General features: G+C 42.6%; 1 protein-coding gene across 2 annotated transcripts in view; it reads left to right on the top strand.

The window, feature by feature from the left end:
- Positions 1 to 18283, top strand: part of Cplane1 (ciliogenesis and planar polarity effector complex subunit 1) — a 97377-nt gene that overhangs the window by 66552 nt on the left and 12542 nt on the right. For both annotated transcript variants that reach the window (XM_029469882.2, XM_021183611.3), the window contains exons 39-45: positions 4727 to 4798; positions 5654 to 5763; positions 6075 to 6267; positions 6451 to 6600; positions 8897 to 9270; positions 12625 to 12712; positions 13758 to 13922. In XM_029469882.2, coding sequence (XP_029325742.1) covers positions 4727 to 4798; positions 5654 to 5763; positions 6075 to 6267; positions 6451 to 6600; positions 8897 to 9270; positions 12625 to 12712; positions 13758 to 13922 — 1152 coding nt within the window. The remainder of the gene's footprint in view (positions 1 to 4726; positions 4799 to 5653; positions 5764 to 6074; positions 6268 to 6450; positions 6601 to 8896; positions 9271 to 12624; positions 12713 to 13757; positions 13923 to 18283) is intronic.

Genomic DNA, 18283 nt, shown 5'->3' with positions numbered 1-18283 from the left:
ACATTGGTCTTCTGTTGCCCAGGTTCCCTATCTGTCTAGGTCCTGTCTTTTTTCTTTATCTCCTACCACTGCGGCCAAAATTCTAGTCAAATTTCTCTCTTGTCTACGATCCCTCCTGTTCTCTTTCTTCTGCCTCCCACCTCTCTCTTTCTTCTGCCTCCCACCCCACCCCCACCCTCGCGTAATACACCTTGTCTGCCTCTTTCACTAGATCATGTAACTGTCTCCCTCTTGTAATACACCTTCTCTTACCTTAGTGAAATTAGTGGGCCGTTTTGAGGCGCCTCAGAGACCAGAGCCTGGCGATAGGATTTCAAGTTCTCCCTACCTTTAGCCATGTTGTAGTCCCAACTGGGGCGAGTCAAAGGGAATCCCATGTCGATCTCATTTTGTAGCTGTGTAGGCTGCTGGTCGGCTTCCGGGATATTTTTTCTAGCCTCTAATAGAATTCTCTCTCGCTCTTCATCTGCAGCATCTGCTGACAATCATCCCAAGTAGGCTGATGAGAGAACATAAGGGACTCCACCAACCCTGAGGTTGTTAGGGATCCTCTGAGAAAGGAGGGGGGGGTTGGTTAGTTTTCCAGTTATAAAGATCAGCAGAGGAAAATGCCAGTACTGAAGGGGTTGAAGGTTGGGCGGGTCCACCGGAGTCCATCCCGACTCTGTGCTCTCCAGCTCCATGTACCCGCAGTGGGTCTGCCTCCTGCCAAGGCTGGATTAGGCCACTCAGGAGGCTTCTCAGTCTCGGGATAGATTTTGGAGGAGACGATGGGTTAGCTGGTGGCTCTGATTCAAGAGAAGCCTTCACTTTTGATTTTTCTTGTAATACCAGAGCACAACCACAATTTTGGGAAGCAAAACCCAATTTTAACAGTGTAAACAATCCATTTTCTTTAAAAATCAACACCAAAAACATTACTTGCTACAAAGTTTGGCTGCTTGTTCCTGCACACAAATGCAAGAAGGTGCAGCCCCCAATACCTCAAAGAGACACTGCCCTAAATCCTATCTTTTATAAGTCTGGTTTCTAGGTAAGAATTATATAGAATATTACCCAATTCTGGCGTATCTTTAGAGACCTGTTTCCATGGTTTGTCTCATGCTGCATGTTGTAGTTTCAAATTACTCCAACCCAGAGTTACCAGTTTTAAACCAACTTTCTGTTACCAATGTTACAAATTTTTAATCATAACCAATAACTTATGAGCCAATAATCTATAACCAAGACATATAAAACATATTTATACCTTTAAAACTATTCAGAAACAAAAATGAAATGGCTGCAGACATTTGCTTATTTAAACCAAACAAAATTCTTTTTTTTTTTTTTTTTTTTTTTCGAGACAGGGTTCCTCTGTATAGCCCTGGCTGTCCTGGAACTCACTTTGTAGACCAGGCTGGCCTCGAACTCAGAAATCCGCCTGCCTCTGCCTCCCGAGTGCTGGGATTAAAGGTGTGCGCCACCACGCCCGGCTCAAACAAAATTCTTAATTTTCTAGCTGTAATTTCAAAAGAGGAGCTCCTTGTTACCTGATGAATCCAATAATCACAAGCACAGAGATTTTTGTAGGAAAAACAGCCATCAGTTCCCTTACCATAGAACTTGAGAAGCTGCTGGTCCCTTTAAGAGCAGTGTTTACAATCAACTCCTAGCAGGGCTTCTCCAGCCACACTAGACTTCTCACTACAGGTGCAGGGCTCCAAAGACCAATTGATACTGTCTATTTATTTTTTCTTTTTCTCTCTCACCAAATAGTCGGAGAATACTGCTTTTCTCAAACCCATTCTCTCATCTGTAAACTATCTCTAGTCAGGGTACAAAGTACAAATTACCTTCGCTTCTCTAGATTTTCACATAACTCTAAACACATACACAAAAACACACAAAACAGAAACCAACAGATCCAGACACACACGACCCTTTCATGTCCTCCACAAGCAGGCAAAAGAATTAGACGATTTCGGAGGGGGAAGCTTCTACTTCAACAACAGAACTCGGTCCATCTGACTGATCTCCAGAGACTACCATGCATCCCTGGCTCTCCCCACTTCCCAGGGCATCCCCCAGGGTGGCAGCCTGTGGTCCTCCTAGCATGTCTGCCAACCATAGTCTTCCAGTCCTTACAGCCTGAGAGGATAGCTGCAAATACAAAGCACGCATTTCAGAAAACCCCATCGTCTACAAACAATGTTGTCCACTTCCACCAGACGACCAAAACCAGAGAAACCAAACTCAGGCTGATCAGTGTCTAAACTCAGGCGGATCCAAACTCAGGCTGCGCTGTGCTTCAGAGACAAAGGATGAGACACAGACAAACAACCCAACACAACAAGCACACGTTCCTTGCAGAAAACAGACACTCAGAACAGAGACACTGGCCAACACGCACACATTCCAGAGGGGATCCCCATACCTCCAAGTCGGTTCTCAGGTGTGAGGCGTGGTCGTGTTTCCCAGTCAACGCACCAAATGAAAGACCCACAACGTGAGGACTCCCCCACGTTCTGACTCAGAAGAGGCAACACCTCAAATCACTCATGAGAAACAGTCTTGATGCAAACTGCAAGAGGGCTTTTATTCCAAGAGCGCTCTGGGACCCACAGTCGTACACCATGCAGGGGTAGAGGACCGTGGCCCACAGATTGTTTTTTATATTGATTATCTCATTTATTCATGATGAAACATATCCATCCAATTTTTTTATTACTTTTTTTTTGTTTGTTTGTTTTCGACACAGGGTTTCTCTGTGTAGCCCTGGCTGTCCTGGAACTCACTTTGTAGACCAGGCTGGCCTCGAACTCAGAAATCCACCCGCCTCTGCCTCCCAAGTGCTGAGATGAAAGGCGTGTGCCACCACTGCATGGCTACTTTTATTTTTTTTTTACAGTCCAGTCATTACCCCCCCTCCTGGTCCACCCTCTGACAGTTCCTCATCCCATCCCTCCCCCTCATCTCCAAGAGGATGTCCCCATCCCCACTCCCACCTCACCAGACCTCCCCATTCCCTTCGAGCCTCAAGTCTCTTGAGGGTTAAGTGCATCTTCTCTCACTGAGGCCAGACCAGGCAGTCTTCTGCTGTGTATGTGTCGGGGGTCTTGAACCAGCTAGTAACATACACATAATTTTTAAAAATTACATCTTTAAAAAGTTTGCTAAGGTATTTATACTTTCTCATTAAGACAGTGATTGAAAAGGAATTTAAAATTATGTGATATTAGATATTTACCCCAAGTTATTCTCCTAGGGAAGATTCGAAACAGGGGAGGGAGGATTTGGAGAGAGGAGGAAGAGAGGCTATTACTGGGATGTAGAGTGAATAAATTAATTAATGAAAAGGAAATAGCATTTATAATAACTTGAGCTTGAAATTTAAATAAAACATAAAGTAGAGGTTTTTTTTGTTGTTGAAAACTAACATGTTACAGATTTCAAATAGGTACAAAAAATGTTGTGAATTAGACCCCTAGGCCATGAGCCTCCCTCACTGGGATTATAGCTCTGAAGTGAGAGGCCCTGGGTTCCAGCTGGGGAATTAGGCATGAGAAGAAGGCTAGATTGTGGTCAGTCTTAGAGCAAATGACCATGAGGAGGAGGGGACAGAACCTTTCAAGTACTCATGAAATCTCCTCTGACTTTGTGTTCTTATGAAATGCTTAAGTACTCATTGGTATAATTTAGCAAGCTATGACACATATGAAGTCATGCATTCACATAGCCAGGTAAAGAGCACAGTGAGTGTTCTGTGATATCTCTGAGCCCCTGGCCCGGCCCTGGGTATCCCTGTAGCCCTTGCTTCTCCCTGAGAGCGTAGCTGTCATGTCCCAGTGTTGGCCTTTCCAGTGTTGGCTTTAGACATCCTCATAACGTATCATAACATGCTGTTCCTTTGTACTGAATTGCATCTTAGCACACTTGCAGCAACGTCGAAAGTGATGCGAGTGCGCTCAATCTTGTTGTATAGTCATGTGTCCTAATAAAATCAATGCTAATTAGGAAGTGAGGTTTAATTACTTTATATTATGTAATAACCCTCACTATGTTGTTACATAATTAAGTCTAAGAAAATTGGATGGCATAGGATATGGTATAGCCACCTCATGTCTGAAATTACCATTGGGTGCACTTCTTTTGATTTCTACTTACATTATACATTCTCTTCTATTGACAGAGTATTTTATAAGCATATTCCTTTTCTAATATTTAACCAGCTTCTGATTGTTCAGTGCATCGATGTGTTGGGCAGTTTTTAGAGCTGTTTTCTTTCCTGCTAGAGTCTCATTATGTGGCTCTGGTGGCCTAGAGCTGGCTGTGTAGACCCAGATGGTCACGCCCCTCTGCTCCTGAGTTCTGGGATTAAAAGCATGCACCACGGCTTGTGGCTTGTCTTTGCTTCTTTAAGGATTAGGATCTTCTCTGGCATAGTGGCTCACACTTTTAAACCCAGCACTCAGAAGGGACGTGCGGGGCCTCTCTGAGTGTGAGGCTGGCCTGGGCACCGTAACGAGTCCCAGGTCAGCCAGGGCTAGGGAGTAAGGCCATGCTCAGGGTTCAGTAAACTGAAATCTACAGTCGTGTTGCTGAAACATTACATTAAGCTGGCTACCTATTTTCTCAGCACCTTTTATATAGACTGGATTTTTTTGTTTAATGTTCCTGTTTGTAAAATTCTTTTCCTATTTTTCTTTTTTCCTCACATATCTAAATTTATCTAAATCTAAACAAGATAAGGAAGGTCCTTCCCAAAAAGCTGATTCTGAAAGTAGTAAAAACCCACAAGCCACGGCTGCAAGCTCAGGTGAGTGCTTTGTTCTCTGAGGGTAGGGTCACTTAAAAAAGTTATGTCCTTATTAATGCACGCTCTCCCTTAGAAAAGCAGTTTAACTGAGGAAAAGTGGCTTCATAGAGATAGGTTGACAATTTAAATAATTTTTGCTTTATTTTTTCTTTGTTTGTTAAAGATAATCTGTCATTAAATTCCATCTTTATTAGCAGTTTTTCAGTAAAGCCAATATGTCCAATTTCATTTTACATATGAATTTAAAGTAATACTTTATTAAAAAATAAATGCTAGAAAAGGATATGTGAGTTCTAGAACAAAGCACAGAGCTCAACTGTCTGCTTACCTCTGTAGTGGTAACCCTCTTTATTTACTGTCGAATAAGAAGCAATTAGCTAGTGAAAATCAGATGTTAAAACATTTTAACTATAAAAGTTAGCAGTGAGTCCTATGTAAGAGTATGAATTATATCTCAGTGAAAATAAACTATTGCAAGTTTTTAAAATACAGCTAATATTTATGTTTCTCTTAATAACTAATATATTTAAAATAGAAATAGGAAATTATATTCTTACAATTTTACATAGCTTATTGTTCATGAATGTTATTCATAAAAGTAGTTTTTGTCCCACTGACCTGGAACTCACTTTGTAGACCAGGCTGGCCTCGAACTCACAGAGATCCACCTTCATCCGCCTCCTGAGTGCGAGGCTTAAAGGTGTGCACCACCACCACCTGGCAGTTCAATTTTCTTTAATCTATTTAGGTTTGTAAGAAATATACATTTTATGTTGTTTGTTGCAAATGTATTCTTAGAAACTTAATGACTACAGACACATTTAACCTTTCTGACTTTCTTTCCTTAATTTCCAGGCCATGAACCTTTGAAAGTTCCACAGCTTTTGATCCCAGACATATATCTAAATGTCCGCCTTCCCAGTGGAATAGCAGAGAGACCTTTGTCTCCTTCCCCGCCTCACATGGTAATAGCCTTGCTCTGTGCACTGGATTTTAATAATAACCATGTGTCAAAACTTACTATGCTCATCCATGTAGTGCCCCATTTTATGGGTGAAGTGAGTGTAAAAATCTGCATACCTTTGTAAGAAAATTAGTTTAAGTGTTATGCCCTCTAGTACTGTAAACTGCTGCTCTCTCCAAGTTAGGCATGCATCCTCTTGTTAATAATAAGAGGAGTGATGAACTGTACTGCCACCACCCCTTTATGATCATCTAAAGTAAAAAAAAAAAAAGAAGAAGAAGAAAAAGAATGTTCCCTCTGTGTCTGACTCAGGCTGGACACAAGTATATCGATGTGGTTGACATTGAAGCTGATGATCTGTTGGGATTCCCTGCCTGTGAAGAGCCTTCAGATGAAGTTACCAAGCAGCCAAGCCATCCTCCACACGTTCCATCGTCGGCAGAGTTACATTGTATGGCAGCTTCAGTTGTCAATGCTGTTCCTCCTCATACTTTTCAAAGTCAAGGTAATATTTTTTCTTACTTTAAAACAAATTAAATACACTAAACTGTATTTAGCTAACATTCTTACCCTAAGTCTTGTAGGTCTCCTCCAGATACATTTTCCCTTGGCCTGCTTCTGTTCACATGTTAGCTTTCCAGATGCCAGGCTTAGACACTGACCCTCAGAGTTTGTGTGCTCTTGATAGAATCTGCAAGCTCTACTCGGGATTTAGTTTCTGAACCTGCAAAAGTGACCCAATCCTGTCAGAGTGGGGAAAGCTGGAGAAAAAGTGTCACTGAAGCAAAGGAGCCTGAGATTCCCTCAGTGACGCCGTCCGACAGACAGCAGGACAGAGGTAAACAGCCAGGGTGTGCTGCATGACCCGCGCTCCCTACATTCCTTTTACATAAGATAGAAGTGTTGCTACTTGATCTTTGCAAAAGCACTTGAAAGAGAAAGGGTAAGGTATATAAATGAGGTGCAGCCAGGGCTCTAAGCCTGGGACCCTTAGTAGTTTGCAAGGAAACTTCAGATCTACACCTGCACACCTTTCCCAAGGTAATAAGGCTGGAAATAAGCATCCTGTTAGAGCCCTTTAGTATTTTGATGTTTTAAAGGAATTCTCATCTTTGAAAAGAAGGGAACTTCTGGGCAGTAATAGCATTTATGCTTTCAAGCCTGATAGATAACTTGAGGTCAACCACAGACCCCAAGATAAAAGTGTCCTGTGACCTTCCCACTCACAGGGTGCCATACACACTTCCCACTCTGCGCCCCCCCCCCCCCCAACAAGGTAAAATACATGTGTAAGAAATTCTGTAATAGTACAAAGGAAATACAGGGACATGGTAGCCAACTAGTAATGTAGGTTTTTGGTTTTTTGATTTTATTTTTGGCATTGTAATATAATTATATCATTGCCTGTCCCATTTCTCCCTTCAGATCCTCCCATATTCCCTTTCTTGGTCTCTTTCCAGTTCACAGACTCTTTTTCATGAATTGTTCATGACTATGTGTCTGTATAAGCATATATATTTCTAAATTCAACCAGCTCTTTTCCTTACATGCCAAGGCCATGGTTTCTGCTGTATTTTTTTAAGTCTGTGTACACCAGATCTTCCTGAGGGAGATAAGAGGTGGTACTTCAGGCTGCTGAGAACTAGGATTAATAGACAGATAATAAAAAATATGAGAGCCAGCTGAAGCAGGTGTAAGCAGGGCAAGATGAGCACTGACGACATCTTCTCTTGGGAAGGCCCAACCAGGACTAGGGCCAGAGACCATGGAAAAAGCACCACTTAGATTTCTTTATAATTCTCATTTTTCAGAGCACTTCATTGCAAACCTTGAACTCTATAAAAACTTCTGTGAGCTAAATGCAGTAGGCAAAAATCTGTTTTTGATGGCTTTCTCATTGTGTAACTATTTAGGGACCCAATACTGGGAGTGAAAAAGTAATTGCAGATTGTCAGCCTGTGGAGAAAGGAAGACAGAGAGTAAAGGGATGCTCAGGACAGACTTGTCAGTGCTGTGAGGGGTGGCTGCTGACATTTTTTTTTTTTTTTTTTTTTTTGGTTTTTCGAGACAGGGTTTCTCTGTGTAGCCCTGGCTGTCCTGGCACTCACTCTGTAGACCAGGCTGGCCTCGAACTCAGAAATCTGCCTGCCTCTGCCTCCAGAGTGCTGGGATTAAAGGCATGGGCCACCACGCCCATCATGGCTGCTGACATTCTTGAGCAACACAGCATCAGTCGTCCTCAGGTGGTTTAAAGGAGAGAGACCAACGGTGATGGTTAACTGCACTCAGACTGAGGATTGCGTGCAGTCATTCAGTTTTGTGAGCTTGCTGGGTTTGGGACGGTCACTATTCTCAGAGGCAGATATAATATTTGTTGAGAGGAGTAGCAAGAGCTGAAGGTTTAGAGGTAGAAGAAGACTGCCATTGTTAGACACAGGGACAGTTGTAGACCTTTAGAGTGAAGGCATTAGAGACACATGGAAAGGTTTTGGGGAGAAAAGTAACATATATGTGTTTCTAATACGTCCTGTTAGGCTCCGTGAGAGAGACTACCCAGGAGAAAACTAGGATATTGTTTGAGGTCTGTATTATGAAAACACAGTTAAGCAGGCTAAGACTGGAGACACGGAGGAGGTCCCCAGTGCTGCATGTTTCTCGGGATTGGAGGGAGAGCAGCCCTAGCTTACTGTCAGGCTGGGAAACGTGGTGGGTGCACGGAAGTACACTTCCCTCAGCTTGGTGTCAGGGAAGAGAGACAGTGAGTCGGTCTTCAAGGTTCTCTGCTGGCCCACATTCTGCAGGGAGTCAGCAGTAGCCAGCACTGAATCCAGCTTTTACTGCCTAATGCTTTGTTCTCAAAACGTCAGAGAGAACTTGTTCCTTTAGACACACTGTGTAAAAAGGTATAAAGGTGCCGTTCAAATTGCTGTGTGAGTAGAGCTTTGTGGGACTACATTGGTATAGGACTTTAATTCACTACAGAGAGACACTTCAGAAGTGTAGACACTGAATTGAATTTATAAATTTCTTAATAAAATAGATGTGAAAAGTTAATGGTATATTGGCTTAAAGTGAGAATGTCCATGTCGGCTTTTTTCCTTTAATAAAATTAATGTTGATCTTTCTCTGTTTAGATATACTAGAACAAAACTTCCAGTTCAAGGAACAGAGCACAAAATTGGACTCTGTGGGACAGTCCCTGCTTTGGACCCTGCTACAGAATGCCTCTCCTGCGTGTCCCACACCAAGCCCTGCTGTGTGTCCCCATCCAAGCCCTGCTGTGTGCCCCTGTCCAAGCTCTCCTGCGTGTCCCCCTCCAAGCCCTGCTGCATGTCCCCCTCCAAGCCCCGCCGTGTGTCCCACACCCAGCCCTGCTGCTCAGAAGTTTGAACATCTTACTGCCAAGCTTCAGGAGATGGATGAGCAGCTGCTAGCAGTGCAGACCATGGCAGAAAATATAGAGCAAGACTTCCCTGCACCTCAAGTGCTGAATCTACACTGGGAAAAGGTAGCATTCTTGTTTTCTGGTGGTTTTGTGTGTGTGAGAGCCTGTGGTGACAGCTGCAATTGAGTTATTAGATATATAGAATGGTTAGTATGAAAAAATGTTAGATATCTGACTGTTAAATAACAGGAAAAGGTTAAGCTAGAATTTTTTACCCTCAGTATTGTTGACAGGCTGGATCAGCAGTTCTCAACCTGTAGGTTGCTGACCCCTTTGGTGATTAAACAACCCTTTCACAGGGCATCACCTGAGACCATCAGAAAACACAGCCTTAGGAAGGCTGAGAACCACTGCATTAGGGAATTCTCTGTTTCCTTTCTTCTGTGGGTCTGAGGTCATTCACATGTTGGGCAAGTGCTCTGCCAGTGAGCTGCACTCCAGCTCTGGATACTTGTGTCTTCCTATGTATGACAGCATATTTGGTTGGCAGCACCGTGGGCTTCACTCACCAGGTTACAATAGCACAGCCCAAGTAATAACAATCAGATGATATCCCCGGCATTGTCAGACGTCCCGAGGCTGAGCACACCCACCATAAGCTGCTAAGTCGGGAGCCTGTGCTCCCCAGCAGGGAAAGGCATGGGAGCTACACACACACACACAATGTGATTTGGAAACGCTGCCTTCAGTGAACTGTCCTTCTCCTCTCACAGACTTATAACTTCACAAATGTTGCTCATATAGTACTTAAAGGCACTTGTCCCTAAGCCTGCCAACCCCATTGTTGTCATTCTGTGTCCCCAGAGTACACATGGGGAGGAGAGAAGGACCTCCTGGGGGTTGTCCTTTGTCCTCCACATGAGTGCCATGCCAGTCAGTGCTTCCCATGCAGTCTGGGTAAGGAAAAGGTACTAAGTTAAGATGAGAGTAGGAATGAGCTCTCAAAGGACATTATTTCACACAAGCATGTTCCTTTCCTGAGACACGGAGTCTAGGATATAGTCCAGGTTGACTGATCGCTCGCTCTCTCTCCCCCCACCCCCACCCCTTTGGTTTTTCGAGACAGGGTTTCTCTGTATAGCCCTGGCTGTCCTGGAACTCACTCTGTAGACCAGGCTGGCCTTGAACTCAGAAATGGGCCTGCCTCTGCCTCCCGAGTGCTGGGATTAAAGGCGTGCACCACTGCCCGGCTAGATTGCTCTCTTGAATTTTCACAGAATAAATTTTTATATAATCATAACTAAAGAACAAACAGTAAAACCACATAAATATGTTACAGTTTAATCTTGAGAATGCAGAGCAGTCTGTAGGATGAGTGTTCACCTTTGACTCACCTAACAAGCATTCCAGATTGCTCGTGTGCAGCACTTTAACAAATTTACTGAGCTTGCAGAATGTATTTTAAAATTTATTTTTAACTTGCCCATAAAAACAAACACCATACTTGTTAATCAGGTACCATTTGCCATTTTGCAGGTATGTCTTATGTAATACTGAAATCCCACTAACCCTGTCTCCTCAACACTCATCATTTCTTTGTGATGAAACTTAAGGAAACACTTTCTCCCAGGTTCTGAAATGTACAGTACATTACTATGCTCTGCAGTTGCCCTAATGTGCCGCAGCAACAGCAGCACACAGTGTCTGCCTTCTGTGTAACTGCGTCAGTTATTTCTCAGCCCCATCCCTCCGTCACCGCAGTTTCTCCAGCCTCACGGTTTCTGTGAGAGCAACTGTGTGCACTGCCCCAGGAGACTGAAGTCATGTGCTTCTCTTTCTGTAACAAATCATCTTCAATTTTGTCCATATTGGTATGGGTAACAGGGCTTTGTTGTTTTGTGGCTGAGTAGAGGTGTCTCTTATGTGTCCTATATTTTCTCTATTCGTTCATCTATTTTTTAATATTAAGGTTGTTTCCATTTCATGTTGTTAGGGTCAAACTGTGTCATTCAGAGGCTTGAGGGTGAGTGGGTGCTGAAGATGTCCACTACATCTGATGTCTTAGACAGGGCAGATCTTACAGCCACCTATGCTAAAGCTGTCCATTTCTGGACTTCTGTGAGTGGTACAATGACCACCTGAATCCAGATGTTTCTTTTCTATATATTTATTACTTGTATATGGGACAGCTAGATTTCACTGTAGTTCTATTTTTAACTTTGTGAGGATTCTCATAGTGTTTTCCATAATGGCTGTTCTAATTAATATACATTCCCATGAACAGTATACAAGAACTGCCTTTTTCCACATCTTCATCAGCACATGTAACATTTAGTCTTTTTGACAATAGCCATTCTTACTGGAATAGGTAATGTATACTGGTCTTTTAATCCTTGGGATTAAAAGGGAGGCAGAAGCAGGCGGATTTCTGAGTTCGAGGCCAGCCTGGTCTACAAAGTGAGTTCCAGGACAGCCAGGGCTACACAGAGAAACCCTGTCTCAGAAAACCAACCAACCAAACAAATAAATAAAATAAACAAATAAAAAAGTTAAGATTAAACATGTGGAATCACATAAAATATGACTAGGTCATTACTAATAATGGTACTGTGGTATTTACATGGTGTGTTTTTGTTTATTTGTTTTGGTTTTTGGTTTTTTTTGAGACAGGGTTTCTCTGTAGTCTTAGCTGTTCTGGAACTTCTTCTGTAGACCAGTCTATCCTCACACTCAAAGCTCTGCCTGCCTCTGCCTCCTGAGTGCTGGATTAACACACACAAACTTGGACATATCCGAATAAATCTTGAGCATCGGACTAGTCCTTGATGGCCTTTTCTTCAAAGACTCTCTTTGAAATTGCCTTCTGAGCTCGTAGTAGAAGTTTACTTAAAGTCAGATACATACAAGTCCATATGCATACACATATATAATATATGCAGTCTTAAGTAAGCTTATAAAATATTTCCCTATGACTTTTTAAAATATCTGTAATGTTATTTATCTCTCCTTCCTCCCCTCCTTCCTTCCTTCATCTCCAATTACAGTGCTTACACTTTGAGTTTGCAGGCCTGGATGAGGCGGGGGGCTAGGACACGATGAGCAAGCACTCATGGGAAGCACAAGAACTTGAGTTGAATCCATGATCTGGTGCTATGGGAATTGCTCACTCTCTGGGCCTTGTTTTCTCATCTGGATGTAGAAGACTTTGTCACAGTGGTGGCTAACTTTCTCTCCCATTACAGAACCAGCTCAATTCATCTCCTAACCTTTGTGAGATGTCACACCAGTTTGGCTATCAGTAGTAATAATTTCTTCATGATCCCCAGCAATTAGCTCAGACTACATTTTACCCTGTTTCTTTCATCTTTGTTGTATTACCTAAAGTGCTTGAAATGGGCATAGAATTGTGTGATATTTTGACATTATCAGAGTTTAGCATCTCAGCAGCTGCTTTGCTGTGTTTGTTTTCTTTTGCAGGCTGGACTGGGGCATCATGTTGGATTGTCTTCCGGCCCTGACATTGAAAAGCTACTAGCTTCAAAGGCCATCAGCATTTCTGAAGAAGGTTTGTGTGGGTTCCAGGGCTGGAATTGAAGTCTGGCTTCAAAAAATCCTTCCTACGTGTGAGCTGAAGCCATGGCTCCCCACCCTGCACCTATTCTTTTTCTTTATGTTAGGTTATATGAGCGGTTTGCCCACATGTATGTGTGTTCCACATGTGTGCATCCTGTGTCTCTATCTGCAAACATTCCATCCTCACTTCCATTCTTCGTTCTTTCCAAGTCTGTGACTGGTGAGTTATCTGCATCTTTGAAAATAGTGTTACTGTCTAGCTGTCTCTGTCTCTGACTCTAGTGTTTTCCTCATTATTTGAAGGCATTATTCCAGTATTTTTTGACTTCTTTAATGGTTGAATAATGTCTATGTGCTGTTAGTCTATTTGCTGCTTTAAAATTTCTGGTTGCTTTAAAATTTACCTTTTACTCATTTTTTTTGTTTGCTTTTTGTGTTTGTTTTGTTTTTCTTTTGATACAATGTCTAGGTGTGAATTTCTGTCTTACATATAGGTAGAATCTCCACTTTGAAGATTTAACATTGGGCAGTTTGTGCTGTTTCCATCTCCTTCCCCTCTGTTCTGAAAATGCTTGTTAGGTTTATTTTGGACCTTGCTCTGTTTCTTTAATTTTTAAAACTTACATGTTTGTTTATTTGCTCGGGGGGAAGGTCAAAGGCCGAACTAAGGGAGTTGTCCTCTCCTGCATGAGTCCTGTCCCACCGACTGAAGTTCTTGTGCTTGGCAGCAAATACATTCTTCTGCTAAGCCATCTCACCGGTCCCTGGTGCTGTTGTGTTTTTCTTTTCAGTGTGTGTGTGTTTAACACTTCACAATTTCTTCGGGTTAAGGGCTCAGTGGTGTCTTCACTAGCACTTCTCCAGACCTGCCCTCTAGCTCACTAACTGCTGTCTGTTCGCTGTCCCATTGGGTCACTGTTTAAGTTTGGTAACTATCTTCCGTAGTTAAAACGTTGTTTCTAGATCTTACTGTTTCTGCTGTGGTTTTCTATCTTTTCCTTTATGTTTTTCATAATTGTATGCCTGCATTGGATTAGTATCTTTCCAGACTCAAGAGGACGTGGAAGATCAAAAGGATGCAGAGGAAACTTCAGAGACTGAATTTTCAGAAACAGAATATCATTCTAGCCAGAAAACCTATGCATGCCCTTCTGCGGGGTCTGCTGCTTGCTCTTCCGTGGGCTGGAATATCACTTCTCCTGGTACTGCTCTTCACTTCTTAGATTTATATGTTCTTGGGTTGCATTAGAGTGTTACTGAACTGCACCTAGGAGGGGTGGTACAGGTATAAAGGTTTGTGAGTTAATTTTATAATACTCACTTCAGGGAAGAAAAAAATTTTAAACATGCCATTCAACATAAAAAAAGTCATAAACACTTCAAACCATCTATGTAATTAGTATTATTTAATTTTATAAACATTGAGATGTTGATTATTAGAATGTTGACATTTAATTTATAACAGTCCTATTGGTTATTTGCTGTGCCCCAACCATGCACTGTTTCTTGCACAGTTCCTTTGTAAGGTTGGTGGGGAGGGGGGAACGCCAGCCATTATTCTCACTGCACAGCTGAGAGTAAGGTGTAGACAGGGACATTCAGTCATGTGAATAATAGGTATAGTAGTTCTTACAGAACCCATGGAACCTGGATAAACTGAAAATATTTTCCTCTAGTATTTCATGTATGATTTTAAGCTTGAAAGAAGAAATCACATTACTATTTTTTTTAATAATATAGGAATTCAGGGCCTTAAGTAGGAGTCTCCATCCAGTCTGGCCTCTTGTGAAAGCGTAGTGTCATTTCCTCACTGCCATGGTCATTTCTGACCACAAAATAGCTTGGAGTATTCTCTTCTGCAACTTACATTTAAAAAATGTTAATAGAAAATAATTGGTTGACTAGGGTTGGATTTTAATTTTAGAACCAGCTTTAACATTCCCAAAGACACTGCTTATGCAGGAAGAAGATGGCAGACTGAGTGTAACTATTTAGAATTTAAAATGAAGAATTGTGGTAAATGGAGAGTTACACTGATTAATTCTGCTTAATCATTTTTGAAGGCAGTCCTAAAGGAAGATTCAAAAATAAGAGTTAGAATAACGTCTTTAAAGTGTTCTTTATGGGGCTGGAGAGATGGCTCAATGGTTAACAGCACTCACTGCTCTATCAGAGAACCGTTTTCAATTCCCAGGAACCACATGGCAGTTCATAACTCTAACTCCAGTTCCGGTAGATTTGGCATCCTCACACAGACATGCATGCAGGCAAAACACCAGTGCACGTAAAATAAAAATAAATCAACCTTAGCTGGGAATCCCAGCACTTGGAGGCAAAGGCAGGTGGATCTTTTGAGTTTGAGACTAGCCTGATCTACAGAGCAAGTTCTAGGTCAGCCAGGGACACAGAGAAACCCTGTCTCAAAAAAAAAAAAAAAAAAAAAAAAGGTTTTCTTTAAATATAGCACTCTTCTACTCTCTGACAAAAGCCATCTATTTCATTTCTTACTGGTCACTTTTCAAACTGTGTCCAGATTTATAGGTACTATTTGAGGATTAAATCTGCAACCAGAACTCATGCTGTAGATCAGGCTGGCCTTGAACTTATAGAAATGAATTCTCTGCCTCACCAGTGCTGGGCTTAAAGGCTGCACCACCATGTACAGTTTGCAAGATGTGTGTTTAGCGCACCCTGTCTTTGAGTTATGTCCTTGTCTCCTAGGATAAAGTCAGTATACAATAAGCAAGGAGTTATCACTACGGATACCATCTTAGAGCCATGGAAGGCATCTCTCTTTTCCTCTAATTAGTTGCTGTTAAGAAATCACACTTGCGTCAGGCGTGGTGGCGCACGCCTTTTATCCCAGCGCTCGAGAGGCAGAGGCAGGCGGATTTCTGAGTTTGAGGCCAGCCTGGTCTACAAAGTTACAAGACAGCCAGGGCTATACAGAGAAACCCTGTCTTAAAAAATCAAAAAAAAGAAAAGAAATCACACTTGCCAGGCATGCTGGCAGATACCTTTAATCTCAGTGCTTGCAAGGCAGGTGGATTTCTGTGAATTCAAGCCCAGCCTGGTCTATACTGGCGAGTCCCCAGACACCCAAGGCTACACAGAGAAACACTGTCTCAAAACAAAATTTGTTTTACACTTTCCAGGTACAAAGCAGGAAAATAAGTCCTTACACTGAGGGATGGGAATGGAATCTAGCTGAGTTGGTAGCGTGCTGAGCCTTGCATGCCCAAAGCCTCCAGCAGACATAATGCAGCTATGGTGGTACATGCCTGTGATCCCAGCACTCAGCAGACAGATGCAGAACAATCAGAAGTTCACATCTTCCTCTGTACACAAAAAGTCTGGGACCAGCTTGGGATACATAAGACCCCATCTCTCAAAAAGAAAAATCCTTGACTTAGGGATTAAGAAATAAAATATGTTCTTTTTTAAAAAGCCAAAATTCTTGTATGTTGAAGCACATGCTTATATAAGGTTTAGAGAAAATTTAGGCCAATCTAATAAGATCTTTTTTTTCTTTTAAATGTATTTTTTTTACACTACATATTTTACTCTCCCCCTTCCCATCCCCATCTCCTCACCCCCCTAACTTCCCTTTCTACCCTCCGACTGTTCCACATTCCATACTCCTCCCCACCCTCCTGTCTCCATGTGGATGTCCCACCTCCCACCCCACCTGGCCTCTAAACTCCCTGGGGCCTCCAGTCTCTTGAGGGTTAAGTACATCATCTCTGAATGAACACAGACTTGGGAGTCCTCTATTGTATGTGTGTTGGGGGCCTCATATCAACTGGTGTGTGCTGTCCGTTTGGTAGTCCAATGTTTGAGAGATCTTGGGGGTCCAGATTAATTGAGACTGCTGGTCCTCCTACAGGATTGCCCTTCTCCTCAGCTTCTTTCCACCTTCCCTAATTCAACAACAGGGTTCAGCTGCTTCTGTCCATTAGTTAGGTGCGAATATCTGCATCTGACTCTTTTAGATGCTTGTTGGGTCTTTCAGAGGGCAATCATGATAGGTCCCTTTTTGTGAGTGCTCCATAGCCTCAGTAATAGTGTCAGGCCTTGGGACCTCCCCCTGAGCTGGATCCCACTTTGGGCCTGTTGCTGGACCTTCTTTTCCTCAGGCTCCTCTCCATTTTCATCCCTGTAATTCTTTCAGATAGGAACAATTATGGGTCAGAGATGTGACTGTGGGATGGCAACCCCATCCCTCACTTGATGTCCTGTCTTCCTGCTGGAGGTGGGCTCTATAAGTTCCCTCTCCCTACTGTAGGGCATTTCATCTAAGGTCCCTCCCTGTGAGTCCTGAGAGTCTCTCACCTCCCAGATCTCTGGTGCATTCTGGAGGGTCCCCCCAACCTCCTACCTCCCGAGGTTGCCTATTCCCATTCTTTCTGCTGGCCCTCAGGGCTTCAGTCCTTTTCCCTCACCCAATGCCAGATCAGGTTCCACTCTTCCCCACCCCCTGCCTCTGTCTACTTTCCCTTCCAGACAGCCCCCCCCCATGCGATTGCTTTCTTCTCCCTCCCAAGTGGGACTGAGGCATCCTCACTTGGGCCCTTCAGCTTGCTGACCTTTTGAGTTTTGTGGATGGTATCTTGGGTATTCTGTATTTTTGGTTTTTTAAACAAGGAAAACGCTTAGGAGATGTCAGAACACTCTTCCCTCTAGAATTTGATTGTCTTTCAGGATTATACATGTAGATGCTTTGCTGAAAGATACATACTTAATTTTGGAAAATCCTCAAAAATAATTCTCTGGGTCCTCTTCCTCGAAGAAGATTGCTTCTAGATTGAAATTATTTGTTTCCAGGATGTATTCTTTTCAGGTTGACAGAGATGTCCTGTCTTGTTTGACTAATTTATACTCCATCATTCTACAAAGGTACTAAGGAAGGAGGGTATATTTTCTTATGTGTTCCACATATACATGATACAGAAAAAAATGTTATCTTAAAATGTAGATAATACAGGTTGGAGAAGTGGCTCAGTGATGAAGAGAATTTACTCCTCTTGCAAAGGACCCTGGTCCCATTCCCTGAACTCATATGATGGCTTAGAACTGCCTGTAAGTCCAGTTCCTGGCTATCTGATATCGACTTCTGGCCTCCATGTGTCGCAGGCACACATGGTGTACTTATGTATGTGCACACGGAGTATTCTTACACGTGACCCACAAAGAATCCTTTAAAAATGTAGATAATTACTACTACAAAAATCACACACACACTAGTTTAGACATTTAAAATGATTTCATTCTGGTTAAATAATTTCTAAATCTGATTAGGAATTGAAGTTAAAGAATTGGCCAGAGGCCTGTGAAAACAGCTCAGTAGGTAGGGCCTTGCTTACTGTGCAGGGATGCTGGTGTGGATCTGTAGCCTCCACATAAAGAATTGGGCTCAGCTGGTCTGGAAGGCAGCGATCTGAGCATCCATGGGGCTTGTCTCTAGTAAGACCAGCCAGCTTCAGCTTCAGCAAGAAAGTAAGGCGGGGAGTGATAGAAGGTGGCCCTGGACTTTACATATGCATACACACATGTGCATTTGCTT

The sequence above is a fragment of the Mus caroli genome, unplaced genomic scaffold (assembly GCF_978045245.1).
Source record: "Mus caroli unplaced genomic scaffold, Mus_caroli_1 scaffold_16, whole genome shotgun sequence".
Lineage (NCBI taxonomy): Eukaryota > Metazoa > Chordata > Mammalia > Rodentia > Muridae > Mus > Mus caroli.
This window is presented reverse-complemented; position numbering and strand designations above follow the sequence as displayed.